This window comes from Dendrobates tinctorius, unplaced genomic scaffold, assembly GCF_039654945.1.
Source record: "Dendrobates tinctorius isolate UK_male_01 unplaced genomic scaffold, ASM3965494v1 ptg000056l, whole genome shotgun sequence".
In the NCBI taxonomy this organism is placed as follows: domain Eukaryota; kingdom Metazoa; phylum Chordata; class Amphibia; order Anura; family Dendrobatidae; genus Dendrobates; species Dendrobates tinctorius.
This window is the reverse complement of record NW_027361724.1, coordinates 6,891,908-6,914,652: the sequence shown is the minus strand read 5'-3', so window position 1 is coordinate 6,914,652 and position 22,745 is coordinate 6,891,908. Positions and strand designations below refer to the sequence as shown.

The following is a 22,745-nucleotide window of genomic DNA, read 5'->3' as shown; positions in this document are numbered from 1 at the left end:
GGGCTTTAAACTTCTTGATGACACTGCGCACGGTAGACACAGGAACATTCAGGTCTTTGGAGATGGACTTGTAGCCTTGAGATTGCTCATGCTTCCTCACAATTTGGTTTCTCAAGTCCTCAGACAGTTCTTTGGTCTTCTTTCTTTTCTCCATGCTCAATGTGGTACACACAAGGACACAGGACAGAGGTTGAGTCAACTTTAATCCATGTCAACTGGCTGCAAGTGTGATTTAGTTATTGCCAACACCTGTTAGGTGCCACAGGTAAGGTACAGGTGCTGTTAATTACACAAGTTAGAGAAGCATCACATGATTTTTCGAACAGTGCCAATACTTTTGTCCAGCCTCTTTTTTATGTTTGGTGTGGAATTATATCCAATTTGGCTTTAGGACAATTCTTTTTGTGTTTTTTCATTTAAGACAAATTAAATGAAGATAATAATACCAAAGAATTTGTGTTTGCAATAATTTTCAGGAAGAAACTGAGTATTATCTGACAGAATTGCAGGGGTGTCAATACTTTTTGCCACAACTGTAGATGGCAAGACCCTTTTAAGATACATACCGTACCAACTTAATTTCCATTCGCATTGGCTATCTGGCAACTGAAATTAGATTAGATTTTGCGTGATTAATAGTAGTCACCTAGTTCTTTTAATAAATATCATTGATCATCAGTGGTATCTGATAAATTTGATCTAATCAAAACAATCCACACACAAAAGAACACAAAATTATCGTTGCGACTGACCATTAAGATATCCATTTAGGACAATAGACAGCTGTAGGTGACTGCGATAACAATGGCTGATTTTATAAATTAAATAGCTGAAGAGACCGACGCTGCCCGGGCATAGTAGCTAACTGTGGTTAGTTATAACAAATTATAATTATCCTCAATCCCATAGTCCCGTGCCCATATACCCATCACACATCCTCCAACCTATAGGCCCGTGCCCATATACCCATCATACATATTCTCCATCCCATAGTCCCATGCCCATATACCCATCACACATCCCCCAACCTATAGGCCCGTGCCCATATACCCATCACACATCCTCCATCCCATAGTCCATGCCCATATACCCATCATACATATCCGCCTTCCCATAGTCCCGATCCCATATACCCGTCATACATATCCTCCATCCCATAGTCCAGTACCCATATACCCTTCACACATCCTCTTTCCCATAGTCCTGTGCCCATATACCCATTATGACATCATCACCATGGCAACTGTTATGACATAACCGTCACCATTGCAACCTATTAAGACATCATCGTCACCATGGCAACCATTGTGACAGCATCTTCGCCATTGCGTCGCCATGGCAACCAGTATGACATCATAATGAGGGGCGGGGCTTGATACACACACACACTTTTTCCCCATTATGTAGATAGGGGCAAAATTGTTTGGTGAATTGGAACGCGCGGGGTTAAAATTTCGCCACCACATAGCCTATGACGCTCTCGGGGTCCAGACGTGTGACCGTGCCCAATTTCATGGCTGTAGCTGCGACGGTGCGGGTGCCAATCCCATATATTTCTGCAAGTATTCAGGATTCATATATATATACTACTTTGTCATGGGAATTCTTGTTTCACCCATATTATATTATACTAGCTGAAGAGCCCGGCGCTGCCCGGGGATAGTAACTAACTGTGGTTAGTTATAACAAATTATAATTATCCTCCATCCCATAGTCCAGTGCCCATATACCCATCACACATCCTCCATCCCATAGTCCCGTGCCCATATACCGGTCATACATATCGTCCATCCCATAGTCCCGTGCCCATATACCCATCATACATATCCTCCATCCCATAGTCGAGTGCCCATATACCCATCATACATATCCTCCATATCCTCCATCCCATAGTCCAGTGCCCATATACCCATCACACATCCTCCATCCCATAGTCCCGTGCCCATATACCGGTCATACATATCGTCCATCCCATAGTCCCGTGCCCATATACCCATCATACATATCCTCCATCCCATAGTCGAGTGCCCATATACCCATCATACATATCCTCCATATCCTCCATCCCATAGTCCAGTGCCCATATACCCATCACACATCCTCCATCCCATAGTCCCGTGCCCATATACCGGTCATACATATCGTCCATCCCATAGTCCCGTGCCCATATACCCATCATACATATTCGCCATCCCATAGTCGAGTGCCCATATACCCATCATACATATCCTCCATATCCTCCATCCCATAGTCCAGTGCCCATATACCCATCACACATCCTCCATCCCATAGTCCCGTGCCCATATACTGGTCATACATATCGTCCATCCCATAGTCCCGTGCCCATATACCCATCATACATATCCTCCATCCCATAGTCCAGTGCCCATATACCCATCACACATCCTCCATCCCATAGTCCCATGCCCATATACCCATCATACATAGCCTCCATCCCATAGTCCCATGCCCATATACCCATCATACATATTCGCCATCCCATAGTCCCGTGCCCATATACCCATCATACATATCCTCCATATCCTCCATCCCATAGCCCAGTGCCCATATACCCATCACACATCCTCCATCCCATAGTCAACCATTATGACATCATAATGAGCGGCGGCAGGGCTTGCAACCTATGATATCAGCGTCGCCATGGCAACCATTGTGACATCATAATGAGGGGCGGGACTTGGTACGCACACACTGTTTCCCCAGTATGCAAATAGGGGCTTTATGACAATGAGGGGCGGGGCTTGACGCACACACACTTTTTCCCCAGTATGTAGATGGGGGCAAATTTGTTTGGTGAATTGGAATGCGCGGGGTTAAAATTTCATCTCACAACATAGCTTAGGACGCTCTCGGGGTCCAGATGTGCGACTGTGCCAAATTTTGTGGCTGTAGCTGCGACGGTGCGGATGCCAATCCCGGACATACACACATATACACACACACACACACACTGTGTTCCAAATTATTATGCAAAAAATATTTCCTCATATTTTCTCTAAATTACCTATATGAATTGCAGTCATTGTTATTTTCCAGTCATCTACTATTCTAGTATAATTGCAATGTTTTTGAACAAACTGCCTATGAAAACAGTATATTTTTAAAAATAAGAAACACTCAAAATGCATGTTCCAAATTATTATGCACAGCAGAGTTTTCAACCTTTTTATTTTTATTTTGAACAAAAAAATGGTCAATTGTGAAATGATAAGCATTATCAGCTTATTACAAAATGAAATCAAACAGTTTTCAAGTCAAAACTTTATTCTCGGTGATGTTACATTTGCAGATAGGACCCCTTGTTGGAAAGAAGCTTCTGAACTCTCTCGTCCATTGAATTTGTCAGTTTTTGGATGGTTTGTGCTTCAATTGTTTTGCATGTGGACAGAATCCCCTCCCAGAGCTGTTGCTTAGATGTGAACTGCCTCCCGCCATCATAGACACTCCTTTGGATGATGCTCCAGAGGTTCTCAATGGGGTTGAGGTCAGGGGAAGATGTTGGCCACACCATAAGTTTGTCCTCCCATAGCAGCCAGAGATGCAGATGTGTTATTTGCAGCATGAGATCGTGCATTATCATGCATGAAAATGATCTGGCTGCGGAAAGCACGGTTCTTCCTCTTGAACCATGGCAGGAAGTGCTGTTTTAGAAACTCCACATAGATTATGGAGTTCATCTTTACCCCTTCAGGGATCCTAAAGGGGCCGACAATCTCTCTCCCCATGATTCCAGCCCAAAACATTACTCCACCTCCTCCTTGTTGGCGCCTTAGCCGTGTTTTCATGGGGTGTCCATCAACCAGCCATCCTCCACTCCATCCATCTGGACCATCGAGCGTTGCACGGCACTCATCAGTGAACAAAACAGTTTGGAAGTCAGTCTTCATGTATCGTTTGGCCCACTGGAGCCGTTTCTGCTTCTGTGCAGTGGATAGAGGTGGTCGACAGGATGGCTTGCGCAGAGCTGCAAACCTCTGAAGGACCCTGCATCTTGTTGTTCGGGGGACGTTGGAGGCACCAGCAGCTTCAAAAACTTGTCAGCTGCTACGACAAGGCATTTTTGCAGCTGCTCTTTTAACCTGACGCAATTGCCTGTTGGAAAGAGTCCTCAATTTTTCCTTTTCAGCACGCACACGTGTGTGCTGGGAATCAGCTACATACTTCTTGATTGTGCGATGATCACGATGAAGTGTCTTGGCAATGTTGGTTGTAGTCATGCCTTGACCTAAATACTCCACAATTTGTTGCTTCTCAGCAGCCGACACATCCTTTTTCTTTTCCCATTTTGGCAAAAAATGTAGGCTGCTTAATAATGTGGAACAGCCTTCTTAAGTAGTCTTGCCTTTATTTGGACACACCTGCCAAACTAATTTTCACAGGTATCTGCAATTGCTTTCAGTGATATAAAGAGCCCTGACACACATCACCATCAATGAGTTTAAATGACAAACAAAAAAATTCTAACCTTATCACTCCTAAACTCTTTTTGCATAATAATTTGGAACACAGTGTACATACATACATACATACATACATACATACATACATACACACTTTGAGCTTTATATATTAATTTGGAAAGTCATTTAGCCAAGTGTAGTTCTAAAAAAAAAAAAAATTCTATCAAGACCAGCGGCGCCATCTGTAAACTGAGTATTGATGCACAGTATAATTGCATGGTGTAAGTAGCGGCGTCTAGTTTTCAGCCCATCTGTGGCCATCCGAATCACCGACTGGCATCCAAGCCTTCTCTTTGCTTTATTTTATGAACTTCGCACCATCACAAAGGAATGAGAGCTGGCAGCAGTGTGACTGCACCCTTGCCAAGGCTGGATGCCATATTTCTTTCCACGCCGGTTCACTTGCACCTGCAATTCGTTTTATGAGGATTTTTATTCTATCCATCGGGCCAGAGTTTGAGACGCAGGCGTTATTCATATGCCTTTCAGGAAGAAGTCAAGCTGTGTCCCAGCCCTCGAAATGGTTGCGGACTGAATCTATTCCCTGACTTTGCTGTGATAATAAACCGGCTCTCACGCTGGTCTGGTAGCAGTCTCATTAAAGATGCAGGTTAATTGCATAGCACCAGGATTATGACAGCCAGTTTCCAGTTTCTCTCTTATTACTAGATTGCTTGGGTCAGGAGGAGCTAGACCATCAGTCTTAGGACTGCAGGTTACGGGAATGTAGAGGATACGGGAATGTAGAGTGTGCTGCAAGTAGCGGAAAAAGTAGCAACATTCTGTGACAGTCTAAAGTGAAGATAATGGAAAGCTTGTGTGGTCCTAATGTTAAAGGTTTGGTTTTCTGTTGTGTAATTTGTAATGGAGAAATGTATCTAATATGGGTACATTCAGTAAAGCCAAGTGTCCAATTCCTCCAAAGTCAGTAAATGAAGTGTACCATCGTTGCGCCTCACCAAGGATCCAGATACAAAATATCCAGGAACAACCTCTTCTTTATGATCGTGCAGAATTAACGTTTAATACCAACCAGTTTCGGTACTTGACACTGCACCTTCGCGCTTGGATTTAACAACACGCCATTTCTTTCTGTTCAGGAGAAAAACAAGCGGACACAGTGCAATCAACTCCCAACTGATTGCTTGTGAAGGGAAAGAATCCTAATACAGTGTTGGAGCCATGGTTATTAAATCATGATTGTGCTCCAGAGTCTTATAACCAGTTGGGAGTTGATTGTCGTATGTCTACTTGCTTGTCATTTTTTTTTAATAAAAAGAGATGGTTTTAAAATTCTATTGAAACCGCATAATGTAAATAAAGGATATATGGTCTTAGCAGGTGTATGGAATGGGCTCAGGAACCAGGCAGATGTCCGCTGTGTAACACAGCCAGCATCTGCCTGTAACAGCAGCACCTGGAGTTGGCTCCACCTGCTGCTGTTAATTTATGACAGCGCCATTTAAATAGTAAAATCGCTGGTGTTTTATATATCTAGCACACTAATATAGGAGCCTTCCATCCAGGGATTACAGCTGATTATTGGGGTTCTAAAACAGCATCTTTTTTTGGGAGATCTTATACAGGGGTTAATTTAATGTTAATGGCTCTGTCCAAACTACTAAACTAGTTACAAAAAATTGTGACGTAAAATGCCAATCCTCTGCCGCTTCTGTGCCCACACCTTCCCGGTTATCTTCCCCACAATCTATAACTCCTGAGACACATTGACATAATTATGTGACGGATCTAGGAGGGGCTGTCAGTACTTCTGGCTCAGTAAGCCGTGAGATAAGATGGTGAGACTGTGGCCCATGGGGGGGGTAGATCGTTGGAGGAAATTGTGTGCACAGCAGAATACCACACCCCTTACCTTTTTAGTCATTTCAATTTTGAAGTGTTAATGTCATTTCAGGAGCACTTGGATCAGAATGTCTGTGTATTCTCTAGCTCCTCCCTTTTGCATAGAATCTTATGAGCACCAACTGTCATGTCCTATGTTTGTAATGGGAAAATCTGTTTTCACTGAATTTTACCACTTAAGAGTTTGCAGAGTGAAAGTTCAGTCCAAGAGAAGAAGCAGATTTCTCTGATGAGATATGTTATGAGTTCATTTTCTCCTTCACCTCTGATGTCTGATGAACTCCCTCTGCTGGTGAAAGGCGGTAGTGAAATTGATCTGGATGGGAAGAACCTGTCATCTGAACAGGTGGCGTGTGATTGGACATCCGGAATTTCTGAGTGGATATAAGGCAGCCGACGCCCTGCAGGGTTGCTGGTGATCCTTTCTGCTCTGAGCTCTGGCATCCAGTTTAGTTCCTGTCTACTAAAAGCTAAGTTTTTGCTCTGCTATTTTTCCATGAGATTTTGTCTGTTTACTTAGTGTTTGTGTTCAGCCTGCCCTGGTTGGGACGGGCTGAACTCCATTTTTGTCTCTGATCAGTTGATCTCTTTGCTCTGTCTTCAGAATATACCTGAGTGCTGATATAGTGATTTTGAAGTCTAGTGACTTCAGGGCCTTTTCTATCAGACGTGTAGGACATTATTTTTGGCAGGGTTTTTTGCGTGATTGCAGCCAGCATCTTTTCTGTCCTTTCCTATCTAGTTAGTTGGGCCCCATCATTTGCTCAGCCTGTCTTTCTGTCTGTGTTTGTGTTTTCATCTGTTTTTCACCGACAATACATGTTGGGAGCTGTCTATTGCTTTGGGGTCTGCTCTGGGGCAGTTTAGATTTCCCCTTTCTTTCTTTAGGCTTATTTAGCTCTCCGGCTGTGACGAGGGGTCTAGGGCACCGTAGGAACCCACCACGGCTACTGATAGTTGTGGTGAATAGGATCAGGGGTCTGCAATCCGCTAGCTACCAACCTCTCCGGTTTTCTGGACTTAGCTTGTGTTTTTGTTTTTTCCTCCTCTGGTGACTCATTCATAACAGAGATATGTTACAAAATTGTTTATTTTCATATGTACTTTTGAATTATGGAAAAAAAATGGCTGTTGTTCTTTGAATATTAACCATCGTTTTTATTTTTTTTTCCATAGCCCAATAGCACACATGAAAATAAGCAATTTTGTAATATATCTTATCCAAGGACTCCACTTTCTCTTCCTAGATTGATCCTTCATTTTCTAACTTCTCAATTCCCGGGTAAAATGTTTATTCAATGAACACAGGTTTTTACATTACTGAGATAGGAAATGGCAGTTGCTACTGATAAGATTCTATTTAGAGGGAGGAGCTAGAAGCAGAGCTCCTCCCCTTTCTCCCTCGGAGCTCCACCTCCCTACATAGACTTTTATCAGCAGCAACTATCATCTCCAGTCTTAGTAATGTAAAAATCTGTCTTAACCCTAAGACAGGTTTTACCTGCAAATAATTTTAAAATGATTAGTCCGCAAAGGGAAGGAAGTGGATGCCTCTGATAAGATCTAAAACAAAATTACGCATTTGTATATGTACTATTAATTTCTGAAATTAAATTTAAAACGAAGCATAGACTTTAAGAATAAATTAACATGTGAAAAACAATCATAATTTATTAGATAAAATGCTTTAAGAAGTTGAGGTTGGTACCATGCTCCTACGATAAGGTAGGCAGGAGGATAAAATATCCACATTCCTGTTATGATGCTTTTTCTGTTTTATTTGCCTATCATTATCGCGTTTATACACTTACTAATGGTTCAGCTTTTAAAGTTTTTCTCCTTATTATGTTCTAAATTATACATTGTGACCCACATGCCTTTTCCAAATAATTATGCCTTTTGGTTAGAGGCCAAAACTCTTCTTTTTCTCTTCCTAGTAGAACCCAGCAAGACTCAAAGGGCACCTTCCTGCCGCTAACATTGTGCATTCTTTCTACAGGCGGAAAGGACAGAAGAAGCGGCCTCATTCTGACAATCCCATTGTGCTCCGAACAGACAAATATGGATGAGCTGAGTGTCACCCTGGACTACCTGCTCAGCATCCCAAGGTGACTTTTACCTCTGGCATGAATACATTATAGTGAACTTTTAGCGCCGGTCACATCCAGCTTTTTACAACTTGTTTTATGTTCAGACAGTGTTGTCTCCTTTTTACTCGGTTAAAACCAGAATTCAGGAGTAAAACAGTTAAAGAAAAGCACGCCACGGCCTGTCAACTTTGTATTCAACTGCCTGGGTGGACTTAGAATTAGCAATGACTATTCTTAACAAATCCAGGAAGACCAAGTATTAACCTGTCAAGTTATTTATCCAGAAACATTTTTTTTGGAATCGATATATAAACGGGGATGTATTTGTATATAGAGTAGATGATAAAGCCATACCATGGGCGAGGCCAATATCAAAGTGTTTTGGCAACAGTGAAAACTGCAGTCAGCATAAACAAAGTATGTGTAAAGGGGTTCTCTCGATACATATTATTGAAAGTTATGCTTGGGTGTAATATATGGGCTGTGAAAGATGGGACCCCACCTTCCATCAATGCCGTAAACCAATATAAAATGTGCTACTTCTATTTATATGATTTTTCACATTTCTGCCCAAGAGAATAACATTTTACGGTGAAATTTAAGATTAGTTTCCATAGAAGTTAAAGTTAGAGAAAAAGTTGGCCAAAACTATCAACCAGGGCTGTGGAATTGGTAAGCCAAACCTCTGACTCTTCAATTTCCCTGACTCCGACTCCTCAATTTTCCCTGACTCCGACTCCTCAATTTTCCCTGACTCCGACTCCTCAATTTTCCCTGACTCTGACTCTTCAATTTTCCCTGACTCCGACTCCTTAATTTTCCCTGACTCCGACTCCTCAATTTTCCCTGACTCCGACTCCTCAATTTTCCCTGACTCCGACTCCTCAATTTTCCCTGACTCCGACTCCTCAATTTTCCCTGACTCCGACTCCTCAATTTTCCCTGACTCCGACTCCTCAATTTTCCCTGACTCCGACTCCTCAATTTTCCCTGACTCCGACTCCTCAATTTTCCCTGACTCCGACTCCTCAATTTTCCCTGACTCCGACTCCTCAATTTTCCCTGACTCCGACTCCTCAATTTTCCCTGACTCCGACTCCTCAATTTTCCCTGACTCCGACTCCTCAATTTTCCCTGACTCCGACTCCTCAATTTTCCCTGACTCCGACTCCTCAATTTTCCCTGACTCTGACTCCTCAGTTTTCCCTGACTCTGACTCCTCAATTTTCCCTGACTCTGACTCCTCAATTTTCCCTGACTCTGACTCCTCAATTTTCCCTGACTCCGACTCCTCAATTTTCCCTGACTCCGACTCCTCAATTTTCCCTGACTCCGACTCCTCAATTTTCCTGGGCCGACTCCACAGCACCAGTCACTACTGAGCATGTACATAAAGAGCAGCAGAGATTCATCTCATCTATGACTCCACAGCATCGGCCACTACTGAGCATGTACATAAAGTGCAGCACAGATTCATCTCATCTATGACTCCACAGCATCGGCCACTACTGAGCATGTACATAAAGTACATCACAGATTCATCTTATCTACGACCCCACAGCACCGGTCACTACTGAGCATGTACATAAAGTGCAGCACAGATTCATCTCCACTAAGACTCCACAGCATCGGTCACTACTGAGCATGTGCATAAAGTGCAGCACAGATTCATCTCCACTAAGACTCCACAGCATCGGTCACTACTGAGCATGTGCATAAAGTGCAGCACAGATTCATCTCCACTAAGACTCCACAGCACCGGTCACTACTGAGCATGTACATAAAGTGCAGCACAGATTCATCTCATCTACGACCCCACAGCACTGGTCACTACTGAGCATGTACATAAAGTGCAGCACAGATTCATCTCATCTATGACTCCACAGCACCGGTCACTACTGAGCATGTACATAAAGTGCAGCACAGATTCATCTCATCTATGACTCCGCAGCATCGGTCACTACTGAGCATGTGCATAAAGTGCAGCACAGATTCATCTCATCTACGACTCCACAGCACCGGTCACTACTGAGCGTGTACATAAAGTGCAGCACAGATTCATCTCCACTACAACTCCTCAGCACCGGTCACTACTGAGCATGTACATAAAGTGCAGCACAGAATCATCTCTTCTACGACTCCTCAGCACCGGTCACTACTGAGCATGTACATAAAGTGCAGCACAGATTCATCTCATCTACGACTCCACAGCACTGGTCACTACTGAGCATGTACATAAAGTGCAGCACAGATTCATCTCCACTACAACTCCTCAGCACCGGTCACTACTGAGCATGTACATAAAGTGCAGCACATATTCATCTCCACTACAACTCCTCAGCACCGGTCACTACTGAGCATGTACATAAAGTGCAGCACAGATTCATCTCTTCTACGACTCCTCAGCACCGGTCACTACTGAGCATGTACATAAAGTGCAGCACAGATTCATCTCATCTACGACTCCACAGCACTGGTCACTACTGAGCATGTACATAAAGTGCAGCACAGATTCATCTCCACTACGACTCCTCAGCACCGGTCACTACTGAGCGTGTACATAAAGTGCAGCACAGATTGATCTCAACAACGACACACAGCACCGGTCACTACTGATCATGTATATAAAGTGCAGCACAGATTCATCTCCACTACGACTCCACAGCACCGGTCACTACTGAGCATGTACATAAAGTGCAGCACAGATTCATCTCCACTACGACTCCTCAGCACCGGTCACTACTGAGCGTGTACATAAAGTGCAGCACAGATTGATCTCAACAACGACACACAGCACCGGTCACTACTGATCATGTATATAAAGTGCAGCACAGATTCATCTCCACTACGACTCCACAGCACCGGTCACTACTGAGCATGTACATAAAGTGCAGCACATATTCATCTCAACTAAAAGCTGAGATCCTTAGATCAGGAACAGAACAGACATTTATAGGACTTTTCATAACTTTTCCAAGTTATTATGAAAACATTTACAGCACCTCCTGCATTGTGCTACTGTACCCAATGTATTATATATTTTAGGAGTTGGAGTTGATCCATTTTATTCTGACTCCACCAAAATGCATACAGGCTCTGACTCCACAGCCCTGCTATCAGCCCTCTGATGTGAAGGGTCTTCCCAGACAGATGATGTGAGCGGAGAAGGATTGGAGATATTGAATATCAACTTCCTTTTTTGATCTCACAACAGATAATCCACTGCCAAAGGTCTCTAGGGGCAGCAAATGGCCATCACACACAAAACTGTTGGCTGAACTATTGACTCGCTATCTTTCACAACTCGCCCATACACAGGAATGCTCAGCTCGGCCCAGTGCTCCTGTCTTCTAATGGTATGACACCGGACTCCTATCAGTCCTCACCTTTTCTTCATCAGAGAAAATAACTCTACAGGAAGTACAGGGATTTGACTGCAGAGGACTGTGTTAAAGTTTAGTGAAGTTATGTTTACTGATGATGCCCCCTTCAGACTGTTTGGGACATCTGAAGGAATACCTTAATTGTTTGGAGAATAAGTGGTGCGCACTACCACGATTTCTTTGTCATGCCAACAGTATATCACCTTGAACCATTAATGTGTTGGGTTGCTTTTCATCCATGGAGGGGGCTCACTCAAAATTTTACCGAAGAACACTGCCAGGAATAAAGTATGGGCTCTAAACACCCTCCTAGTGGAACTTCGGCCAACGGTCCAGGAGCAGTTTGGTGATGACCAATGCTTTTTCCAGCATGATGGAGACCACGTCACAAGGCAAAAGTGATAACTAATTGGTGAACAAAACATTGAAATTTTGGGTAAGTGGCCAACCCCCCCCCAGATTTCAATCTTGTTGAGAACCTGTAGCCAATCAACAGCACAGACATTCTGATAAACTCCCAAGCACTGATTAGTCAAGAATGTGTTGCCAATAGTCAGGATTTGGCCCAGAAGCCAATATTCAACTGACCGGGTGAATTGCAGAAGTCTTGAAAAATAAGGGTCAGCACTGCAATGTCTTTGCCTATACTTGATGTATTTGTCAATAAAAGTTTAAAATCTTATGACCACTTTATTATTGTACTTCAGTAACCGTGGAAACCACCGGCTAAAAGATCTAAAAACACTGAAGTTAGGCTAGTTTCACATTAGCGTTTCCGGGCGCAGCGCACGGCCACAGCTTAGCTCCGCCCCCAGCCGCGCCCCCGCCGATCAGCTCCTCCTCTGATTGCATAACGCTGTATGCGATCACCGTACCCTATATTTAGCGTTGGGTACGCTGGTTGTGCGCTGGTACACTTTTGCCGGCACATCCGCCCTTTTGGCGCTGCGCCGAGCGCACAAAAATGCAACACAGTACATTTGGCGCACATCGGCGCAGCGCCAAAAGGGCCGATGCACCGGCAAAAGTGTACCAGCGCACGACCAGCGTACCCAACGCTAAATATAGGGTACACTGATCGCATGCAGCGTCATGCGATCAAAGGAGGAGCTGACCGGTGGGAGCGCGGCCGGGGGCGGAACTTAGCGGCGGCAGTGCGCTGCGCCCGGAAACGGTAGTGTGAAACTAGCCTTACAACTTATAAGGAAACCAAAATTTGTGTCAGTCTCAAATGTTTGGCCATGACTGTATATCTTTGCTAGAATTTGCCAGTTTTTGGACAAACCTGCTCATCATACCTCGTCTAGGAAAGCTTGCTATCATTTTTTTAAATGCCTTTTGGGACCTTTACACCCCAGAATACTGTCACAAACTGGTGAATTTCTTCCCAAAACCTTATCAAATGTGACTTTTTAACAGTATTTCCATTTTCACTAACCCCCCCAACTTTCATACTAAGGCGCTTACTCTTCAGCCTTTGATTAAACGGAGAGGGGGAGATTTGACAAAAGTAATCCAGAGGAAAAAGGGAAAAGTCTAGCTGTTATCCATAGTTGCTCTTTGCATTTTTTTAAAAGAACCCTTGAAAAATGAAATGGGATCTGGTTATGATGACTTTCCATTTTTACGTGTTTTTAGGCTGTAGCTCGGCATTACGGCAATCCGTATTCTGCAGACCATCAGTATTTGTAATGCAGGTTTCTCACCGTTTGTTCTATTGTTGGATGTTTGCCTATTACTATGTTGCACTTTTTATGTATACTTCTATACAGTTTCTTCCACATTACACGTTATGTTCCAAAAGTAGAATTTTTGTTATTAGAAATAATGTCCCAGTATTGTGACTAAGGCAGGATATTAGTCACAATAGTTAGTTGGCAAGTGTAAAGCCCCCAAGGTCTGATGCCTTTATATGGTCACTGGAGATTGCTCAATGCTACTTTTTATCTTGGCAGAGGATGATCTGTCCCCTTAATATCATAAATGACATTGAACAGTACACCCCCAGGACTCCAGCTGTAATCGTAGTGCAAAGCAAACCCGTGTAGGGTGGTGAGATGTACAGCTGGATGAGATGTAGTGGAGCTAGCTGTTTCTGTGAAAATCGGCACACATTTGCATCCCGGGCTTTTTTTTATGATGCTGCTTTGTATGATTTTGTTTTCAATGTGCAGTTTTAGCTGTAAATATATGTTACCACCCATGATTATATGAAGAGGGAGCGGCATGTATGGGCAAACATGAAGGATGTGAATACATTAGCAGCAGCAACTGTACCTGAAATTAAAGGGTTATTTCAAAAATAACAAGTTATCCCATATCCTAACATGCTGATTTCTAGAGCTCTAACCATTAGAACCCCCAGCGATCCCAAGATCAGGCGTCTGGAACCCAGGGACCCGCGTGGAGCTGAGGTGCGCTTGCTCCTTTTCCCCTCCATTCATTGTCTTTGGGACTGTGTGAGACAACTAAGCACTGTGCTTGGCTTTCTCCTGGCGGTCCAATTGGCAATGAATGGAGTGGGAAACATGTCGTACAACTATGCTCACATGAGTGACGTGGCGCTGCTCCGTTTGCAAGGGGCCTCGTGACGCCGCTCCGTTTGCAAGGGGCCTCGTGGCGCCGCTCCGTTTGCAAGGGGCCACGTGGCGCCGCTCCGTTTGCAAGGGGCCACGTGGCGCCGCTCCGTTTGCAAGGGGCCGCGTGGCGCCGCTCCGTTTGCAAGGGGCCGCGTGGCGCCGCTCCGTTTGCAAGGGGCCGCGTGGCGCCTCTCCGTTTGCAAGGGGCCGCGTGGCGCCTCTCCGTTTGCAAGGGGCCGCGTGGCGCCGCTCCGTTTGCAAGGGGCCGCGTGGCGCCGCTCCGTTTGCAAGGGGCCATGTACCAGATTCTTGTACAGTGGATGGGCAGGAATGTTGCACTGCAAGAAGAGAAAAAAATATTTGGACCGGCAGACTCTTGCTGCTGACTGACTATATACATAACGGTATGGGGGCGAAGGACTAATCCTTCTTTTATCCTTTTTTTCATATCACTCCAATACAGGCTGTAAAAAAATGTGGTATATTTGTTAATATAACCGGGCACTAAGAGTATGTGCACACGTTAAGTATTTAGTACAGAAATTTCTTGGCAGAAAAATAAACTGCACATTCTCATTGCTTTTTTTTTTTACTTGCGTTTTGGTGCAGGTATTTCCCAGTCAGTAGTATTGGTGAAATCTGCAGCAAAAACGCTGTAAGGCTATGTTCACGTGTTGTTTTTTTTGTTTTTTTTTAATGCCAATTTTAGGCTGCGTTTAAGCTGCTTTAAAAACTGCAGGTTTTTTGAGCGTTGTTTTTGCTGCTTTTTCTTTACTGCGGTTTTGTCAGGGTACATTATCTATTATGCATGCTGATACAGTTTAGTGCCTAAAAAAAAAAAATCTGATTCAACTTCATCAGGTGTTGTCACCTTTTGCACCTGCCCTTAGCTTTCAATGGGGAAAACCCGCTGAAAGAAGTGATGTGCTGCATTTTGCAAAAACGCAGCCCTTTGACAAAACGATCAGGAAAAAAAAACAAAACTGTGTGCATGAGTTTTCTGAAGTCTCATGGACTTTGCTGGTACTGTGAAACGCAGCTGAAAATTTGCATGAAGAAATGTTGCAAAAACGCAACCCGTGCACATAGCCTTAGACAGCAGCGGGAAAAACTGCATTTGATTTTACTCTTGAAGCCCTGAAATTAAAATATGGCCCCCTTCTTACTATATATAAAGGCTATGAAAGGATTGTTGTAAGTTTCATCATCGGGAGCTCACCGGCCCCCGGCCTCGCCTCTTCCTGTTTGCTGTAGGCGGCGTGGTCTTGCGGGGTCTGAACGGTTTGCTCCAGTGGCGTGACTGCTCCGCTGGTCTGAACGGTGCACTCTTGGATGCTGTGGCAGAATCTGAGCTGCGCGTGGACATGGCAGCTGGTGAGATCGTGCACGCCAAGGATCCTGCCAGCTTTTCATCACTGTTTATGAGCTTTTTTAAAAAGCGCTTGTTAGCTTTGCACATGCTCGGCCACTCTACTGGACTGCAGCGGTGGCCGGTAACTTACACAATGAAAATTGAACAAAGATATTTTAAAATGCCTGCGTTCTAAAGAATAGAGAGGATTTGTAATATTTTTACAAGCACTTTGCCACTTTAACAATGGATTTTGAGACAACATATTTGAATGTTGGTTTGTACTTTTTTTTTCTATCTTATAAAGGACATTTATGACCTTCCCACAACATAGATGGTAAATGTCCAATTGCTGGAGGCCAACCAAACTGTAACTTCAGTGCGCAGATCCGGGGAACCTTAGCCCCCTCGCCAGCAGGACTGTGGAGTCGGAGTCGTGGCGTCGGAGCCCGTTTTGGTGGAGTCGGAGTTGGTGTCATGGAAATTAATGAGTTGGAGGTTTGGCTTACCGACTCCACAGCCCTGCTCGCCAGTGATCGGTGAGTGGCCAAGCAATCGCATTTATCACCTATCAGTCAATCAAAAATTATAAGTTAAACCGCACGTCATATAGCCAGAGTCCTACAGGACACTAAGTAAGACGCACATCACATCCAGGGAGTTCATCCCGGAAAAAAAAGTCCATATTTCGTTTCGATCCAAAGATCTTTCTCAAGCTTGAGAAAGATCTTTGGATCGAAACGTTGCCACAGGAGGCAGAATAAAATGTGAATTCTTTTTCACCAACGTTTGAGACGCTGTCTTTTCTACTATTTGGTATTTACCACATATCAATCTTCAGAATACCCCCTTACAGGGATTAAGGAAGGCATAGCTGCTTGTAGTTCTTGGCACCTTCTTATTCTCTGCGTCTAAGCAGAGGTGAAGGACTAGACACTTCCAACTATATTATAGGCAATGGCCAGATATTCACCAAATCTTACTACCTGGATTGTTTCTATGTATGTCAATGGTCAGAAGAAGAAAAACAACTACCGTATATACAGAAAGATGCAAATAAGATGGACACCAGAACTGGGTGGGTTATTTTCAGTCTTTAGGTTTTTTTCTTTTATGTTTTGTTGAGTGTGATTTTGTAAATGGGATTCCGGAAGGCGAATGCTCTTTGTAGAGTTTAGATTCCTGGTACAAAATAAGTAGTAGTCGTAAATCTTCACAGAAAATAATGAAGTTGCCTCATGTTATACTTTTAGGTGCTAGTTTTTAATAACATGAATACATCTGGAGAAACCAGTGAATTGAGGCTGCACTTGTTTGACCTACAGAAATGTTGTACGTACACATTCGCATTTCTGCAACTTTTTCACTGAAAATTTTCCATTTTTGATTTCTTTACATACCACCCCCGTTTGTTTTTTTATTTTTTTTTAAGATTTTTCTGAAAAGTTGGAGGCTCTCCCTTATAATTGTGTAGTTGTAAGATTTTCATACACCTTCAATTGACGTTGTCTAACGGACCTGCATGCCACCTGATGTGTGGGGGGGGCTCCTGACTCTTCCAAAACAGGGTATTGTAGAAGGCAGGGAAAGGGTAAGAGAGAGATTGGATATGTTTGAATATGAATTTTTAATGCTTCGATTTGACCCCCCCCCCCCGGAGATATGTCACCATAAGAGGTGTCTAGTAGAAATGAGCAGTCCTCCCCTATTGAAAATAGCTGAGTGTATAAGAAATTCACATGAGACAAGTGCCTGTGTATATGGAGGAGTCCTGAGAGATCTCTGTTCGGCCATCTAAAGTTTATCAACACCTTTAGGGTTAAAATAGCTTTAAAGGGGTTGTCCTATAAATAACATTGATCACCTATGAACAGGATGAAAGATATATGTGTGATTGCTCAGGGTACGCTAGCTTTCAATGTCTAAAATGGGGACACATTGTCCCCAGTGTAAATAGAGCTGTACTGAGCATGTGCAGGCATGAACCCTATATGTAGTGAATAGAGCAGAGACTGCGCATGCTCACTAACGTGGCATTAACCCAAATAGGCAAAACGGACGCATGCGATTAATAATTTTCATCTATGGAGAGAATCTGAATAACAAAGTTTCTAACATCCTGGAGCTGTGCATGTAATGGGCAGAACTCTACCGTGCGCGTTCCTGGGCCTTCACACCTCCCGGCGGAGGTGATCCTCAGAGCAGGAGACGAATTGCAAATTAATGGCTAAGATTAAACAGCCTTGTGAAAATAGTAGAGAACGTGGAGGAAGATTCTGAAAATAGAATTTAAAGGGAAGGTGCCGTGTTTTTTCATAATTTAATGTAAAAAAGAAAATAGTATAAAAAGATGTTGGCCCTTAAGCTTCACTCAGTGGTGTGTATGTTTTTTTTTTTTACTGTATTAATTCAGCCACTGGGGGCTGCCATCTTACCTTTCTGGCTGCTGAACGACACTTTCCATGCTCATTTACGGCAGTCCCTGGGCATAAGACATTTTTTCGGCTCCCGACCCTATCTCTTTCATTGCAGCTGCATCAGTAGTGAACTGACGCCCCTGTGGACAGCTCAATTCATCGCTGTAGGTGTGGCCAGGCGCCATCTTATTAGAGCCCAGTGCTTTCCTTTTAGCTCCATTTACACTCTATTGCAAGCCCTGGATGCTGTACTGTTCCAGCATAACAGGGCTTGGATGTTCACTCTGCACATACCAACTGCAGGAGAGGAACCAGGACGAGCTGCTGGAGACCGAGCTGCTCTTTCCAAAACACCCGGCCAGCTGCTGCCCCTGCTCTTGCAAAACATAGGAGGAGCTGCCCCCTGCTGTTTCAAAACACTTGGCAATCTGCTGGCCATCTAATCCTCTTCTGTGTGATACTGACTGCTGAGCCTTGTATCTAATCCTCTCCTGTGTGATACTGACTGCTGAGCCGTGTATCTAATCCTATCCTGTGTGATACTGACTGCTGAGCCGTGTATCTAATTCTCTCAGTGTGATACTGACTGCTGAGCCGTGTATCTAATCCTCCTGTGTGATACTGACTGGTGAGCCGTGTATCTAATCCTATCCTGTGTGATACAGACTGCTGAGCCGTGTATCTAATCCTATCCTGTGAGATACTGACTGCTGAGCAGTGTATCTATTCCTATCCTGTGTGATACTGTCTGCTGAGCCGTGTATCTAATCCTCCTGTGTGATACTGACTGCTGAGCCGTGTATCTAATCCTCTTCTGTGTGATACTGACTGCTGAGCCGTGTATCTAATCTTCTGAACCGTGTATCTAATCCTATCCCGTGTGATACTGCTCTCCTGAAATACTCTGTGCTGCTGTCACCCTGCTCCTCCACCATATATCTCCCTCTGTGCCTCCCATAGACCAGTACACTGCTCTCCTGAAATACTCTGTGCTGCTGTCACCCTGCTCCTCCACCATATATCTCCCTCTGTGCCCCCATAGACCAGCACACTGCTCTCCTGAAATACTCTGTGCTGCTGTCACCCTGCTCCCAGAATCCTTGCGGCCTGCCATCCTCGGTGACCGAAGACCCCATTCCTCACCTCAGATCCTGTCCTGGCGATGTGTGAAAGTGAGGCGACAGGGGCCTGATATATAGTGGAAGGAGCAGGGCGACAGCAGCACAGAGTATTTCAGGGGAGCAGTGTGCTGGTCTATGGGGGGCACCCTGTTCAGTGCCAGGGATTGTACATAGAGCGCTGTGTTTTATACACATGGATGGACCGTCTGCTTGTCTGCTTCACAGAAATCCAGGAAACATTTCTGCTGATTGATGGCCTGTTCTGATCCAGACTTTGCATGCAAAGACAGTCAGTAACTTTGCAGGCCCCATCAAAATGGCTGCTCACTGTGTTCCTAGATGTCATCCTCTCTTTTCTCTTAGCAAACACCCAGAAGGGGAGGAGAGGAGAGACACCACACCCATGTCAGCAGATTCCGCCCATATTTACTGCAGGGCAGTAATGTGAGCTAGTTGTACACTAAGTTTTTGTGCCAAATTTCAGTAGCTGCTCCCCCTAGTGTTAACAAGTGGAAATGCCAAACTTTTTAAAATTATTTTTCATATTTTACAAAATTAAAAACAAATGATAATATTCTTTAAGAAAATGTAAACATTAATTCTTCACATTTTTTCAATTGCTGAAAAAATTTTTTTGGGATGGCACCTTAACTTATATAAATTGCATCCATGACAAAGCACGACTCATCGCTGAAGAGGCTAGACCTCAATTCCAGCCTTTGGTCTATATCTGGAGACCATGTGGGCAATGCTATGAAGAGGCCTTCATAGGGAAACATCACATCAGTCACGCTCCCGTAATAATCATGTCGGATGGCATAACGTAAGCTTTCTGGACCCCTCTGTTCTTCATTCCTGGTACAATAAAAGCTCGGCATTACATTGATTTGGTCGTGGAACAGTCATTTCTGCAAAGTGTTCCAGGAGCCGTTTTTCAACACATGGTGCTCGTGCTTCGGTAAACCGCTGGCATGGCTGAAACGTGCTACCATGGCCTGCGGCGGCTCCTGTCTTCTCTCCCATTGAGCACATTTGGGACATCATTGGTTGTCAATTGCAAAAGGAGCTGCCAGCAGCGGATCTTGATGATTTGCCTAAGAAGTGCATTCAGCGCGGCAGAACGTCAACCATTAATAACCTCACTGATGGCAGTCGAGGTGTGTAAGTGCGGGGATTCCTGCGAGTACAGCTTGTAGTTGACATTGATTAAATTTGAGATATTTTGAAAATTTTGCTTCCATTTTTATCATCATTTACAGATCAGTAAGGCTAGTTTCACACTAGCGCTTTGGAGCACAGCGACGGCCTGCGCACGGCCGCCGCTAAGCCCCGCCCACGTCGCGCCTCCGCCGGTAGCTCCGCCTACCGGCGCATGACGCTGCATGCGTCCTGCGTCCCCTATCTTTATCACGGGGGGCGCAGGCCGTGCGCAGTATGCGTTTGGCGGCGCATGCGCCTTTTTGACGGTGCGCCGAGCGCAACCAAACTGCAGCAGGTTGCGTTTGGCGCAGGTCGGCGCACCATCAGAAGGACGCATGCGCCGCCAAACGCATACTGTGCACGGCCTGTGCCCCCGTGATAAAGATAGGGGACGCAGGACGCATGCAGCGTCATGCGCCGGTAGGCGGAGCTACCGGCGGAGGCGCGGCAGGGGGCGGGGCTTAGCGGCGGCCGTGCGCAGGCCGTCGCTGCGCTCCAAAGCGCTAGTGTGAAACTAGCCTAACACGTCTATCCATCCTGTGATTTCCAGAATTCTAAACTTTTCCTTCCTGGTGTTGCATGTAGAGGAAAGTATATACTGTGCAAACAGAATCTTGCACCCACCCATTCAGTCTTTTCTTAATGTTGCAGCCACTTGATTTGGGAGATCAGGGAACCCCATTCAACCTCTAGTTGGGAGTCCTAGAGGTGAGACCCCTGTCTATCAAATGTGTATGTGCCCCTTCATGTCTTGACATTCCATATTGGTGCTAATCTATAAGGGGCTTATATGCCAGATAGCCTACAGAATTATTCTCAGACTTAAACTCTCTTTAATTCCTCGTTATGGTCACGTTTACAGTATTTGTCTCCTTCGGTGGGGACCATATACTGCAGAATGCGACCGGAACGTTGCTGAACAAATTGTTCTCTTCTTGGCACCGTGGCAAATGGTTAAGTGCCGGACTGGAATTTAAAGTGTCATTGAGCGGTGTAGGCTCGGACACTTCTTCGTTGTGTTGTATGATGATGGAGCCCCCCATAATTTACAGTTTTTCATGATAACAAATGTAGTAAGTAGAGCTAAAGTAGAAGTATAAAAGAAAAGTTCAACGCTGCCATGAACAATTATTTATTTATTTTTTTTTAACAGAAGATTTGCTCTCCCGGTATCTAAAAATCTGATAAAAATGTAATTTATTTTTCAGCGACAAATGTAAAGCTCGAGGGTTTACCGTCATTGTGGATGGAAGAAAGTCACAGTGGAATGTAGTGAAGACTGTCGTTCTCATGCTCCAGGTAAATGATTACATTTTCTTCCTTTTTAATTTTTTTTCTAACAATACAATTCACTTTTTTTTTTTTAAATTTAATATATCCTCAATCTACACTTAATCGAAATGTGTCGTGAGAAAATGACCTATTGCTATTGTTTGTTAGGTTTTTCTTAAATGGCTGTTTTTCTTAGTTTGAGGATTTCTTTTTTAATTTTCCATATCACGATCTGCATAAAAAACTTCCAAATAACAGAAATCTTGCCTTTTTCACATTGACTACAAAGCTTAATACTAGACTCGTGTAACCTTTTTTTTCCACTGAAAACTTTTCAGCAGTCTCATTATCATCACAGACAGTATTATAGTTAAAGGTAAAAGTAGTTAGCTCAAGATCCATCATTCACACCAGTTGTTTATACAGGCGTCAAATCGGCTTGTATAAACGACTGGTGGTGGCAGCAAGTAGTGCTTGGGTTAACAGTGACCGTATTGGGGTTATGTACACATATTCCATGCCTGGGAATCGGAGCTGTATATACCATACGCTTACTGTTAACGTCCTTATCGTTTTTAGTGGATACAGCGCTTACAACCTTTATAGCAAACAGCTCGCAAGTGCACACTCCTTACCTCCGCTAGACCGCAGAAGTGGCCATTAACCTTGGCAGCAAGCTCCAAACTATAGGGGTATGTGCCCACGATCCGGAGTTGCTGTGGGTTGGGCACTGCGTACTTCTGCAGCGTCCAACCCGAAATGTCCAGATGTTACAGCATAGCGGATGGGATTTCAAGAAATCCCACGTCCACTATGCGTCCTGAGACGTCCGCGGCTCACCTGCAGAGACTGACATGTGGCGCGTCTCTCCAGACCGCAGCTTGTCATGTATTGGACGAGGCGAATCCGCGCGTCTCAGTGATCACATGCGGATTCACCTGCGTTCAATAGACGACAGCGCTTTGGACACAGCAAACATGCGCCGCGT

The 22,745-nt window shown here is 44.3% G+C and overlaps 1 protein-coding gene across 5 annotated transcripts in view; it reads left to right on the top strand.

Annotated features, from left to right (window-relative positions):
• Positions 1-22,745, top strand: part of SESTD1 (SEC14 and spectrin domain containing 1) — a 177,524-nt gene that overhangs the window by 43,848 nt on the left and 110,931 nt on the right. For all 5 annotated transcript variants that reach the window (XM_073577473.1, XM_073577469.1, XM_073577472.1 and 2 more), the window contains exons 3-4: positions 8,344-8,452; positions 21,694-21,784. In XM_073577473.1, coding sequence (XP_073433574.1) covers positions 8,344-8,452; positions 21,694-21,784 — 200 coding nt within the window. The remainder of the gene's footprint in view (positions 1-8,343; positions 8,453-21,693; positions 21,785-22,745) is intronic.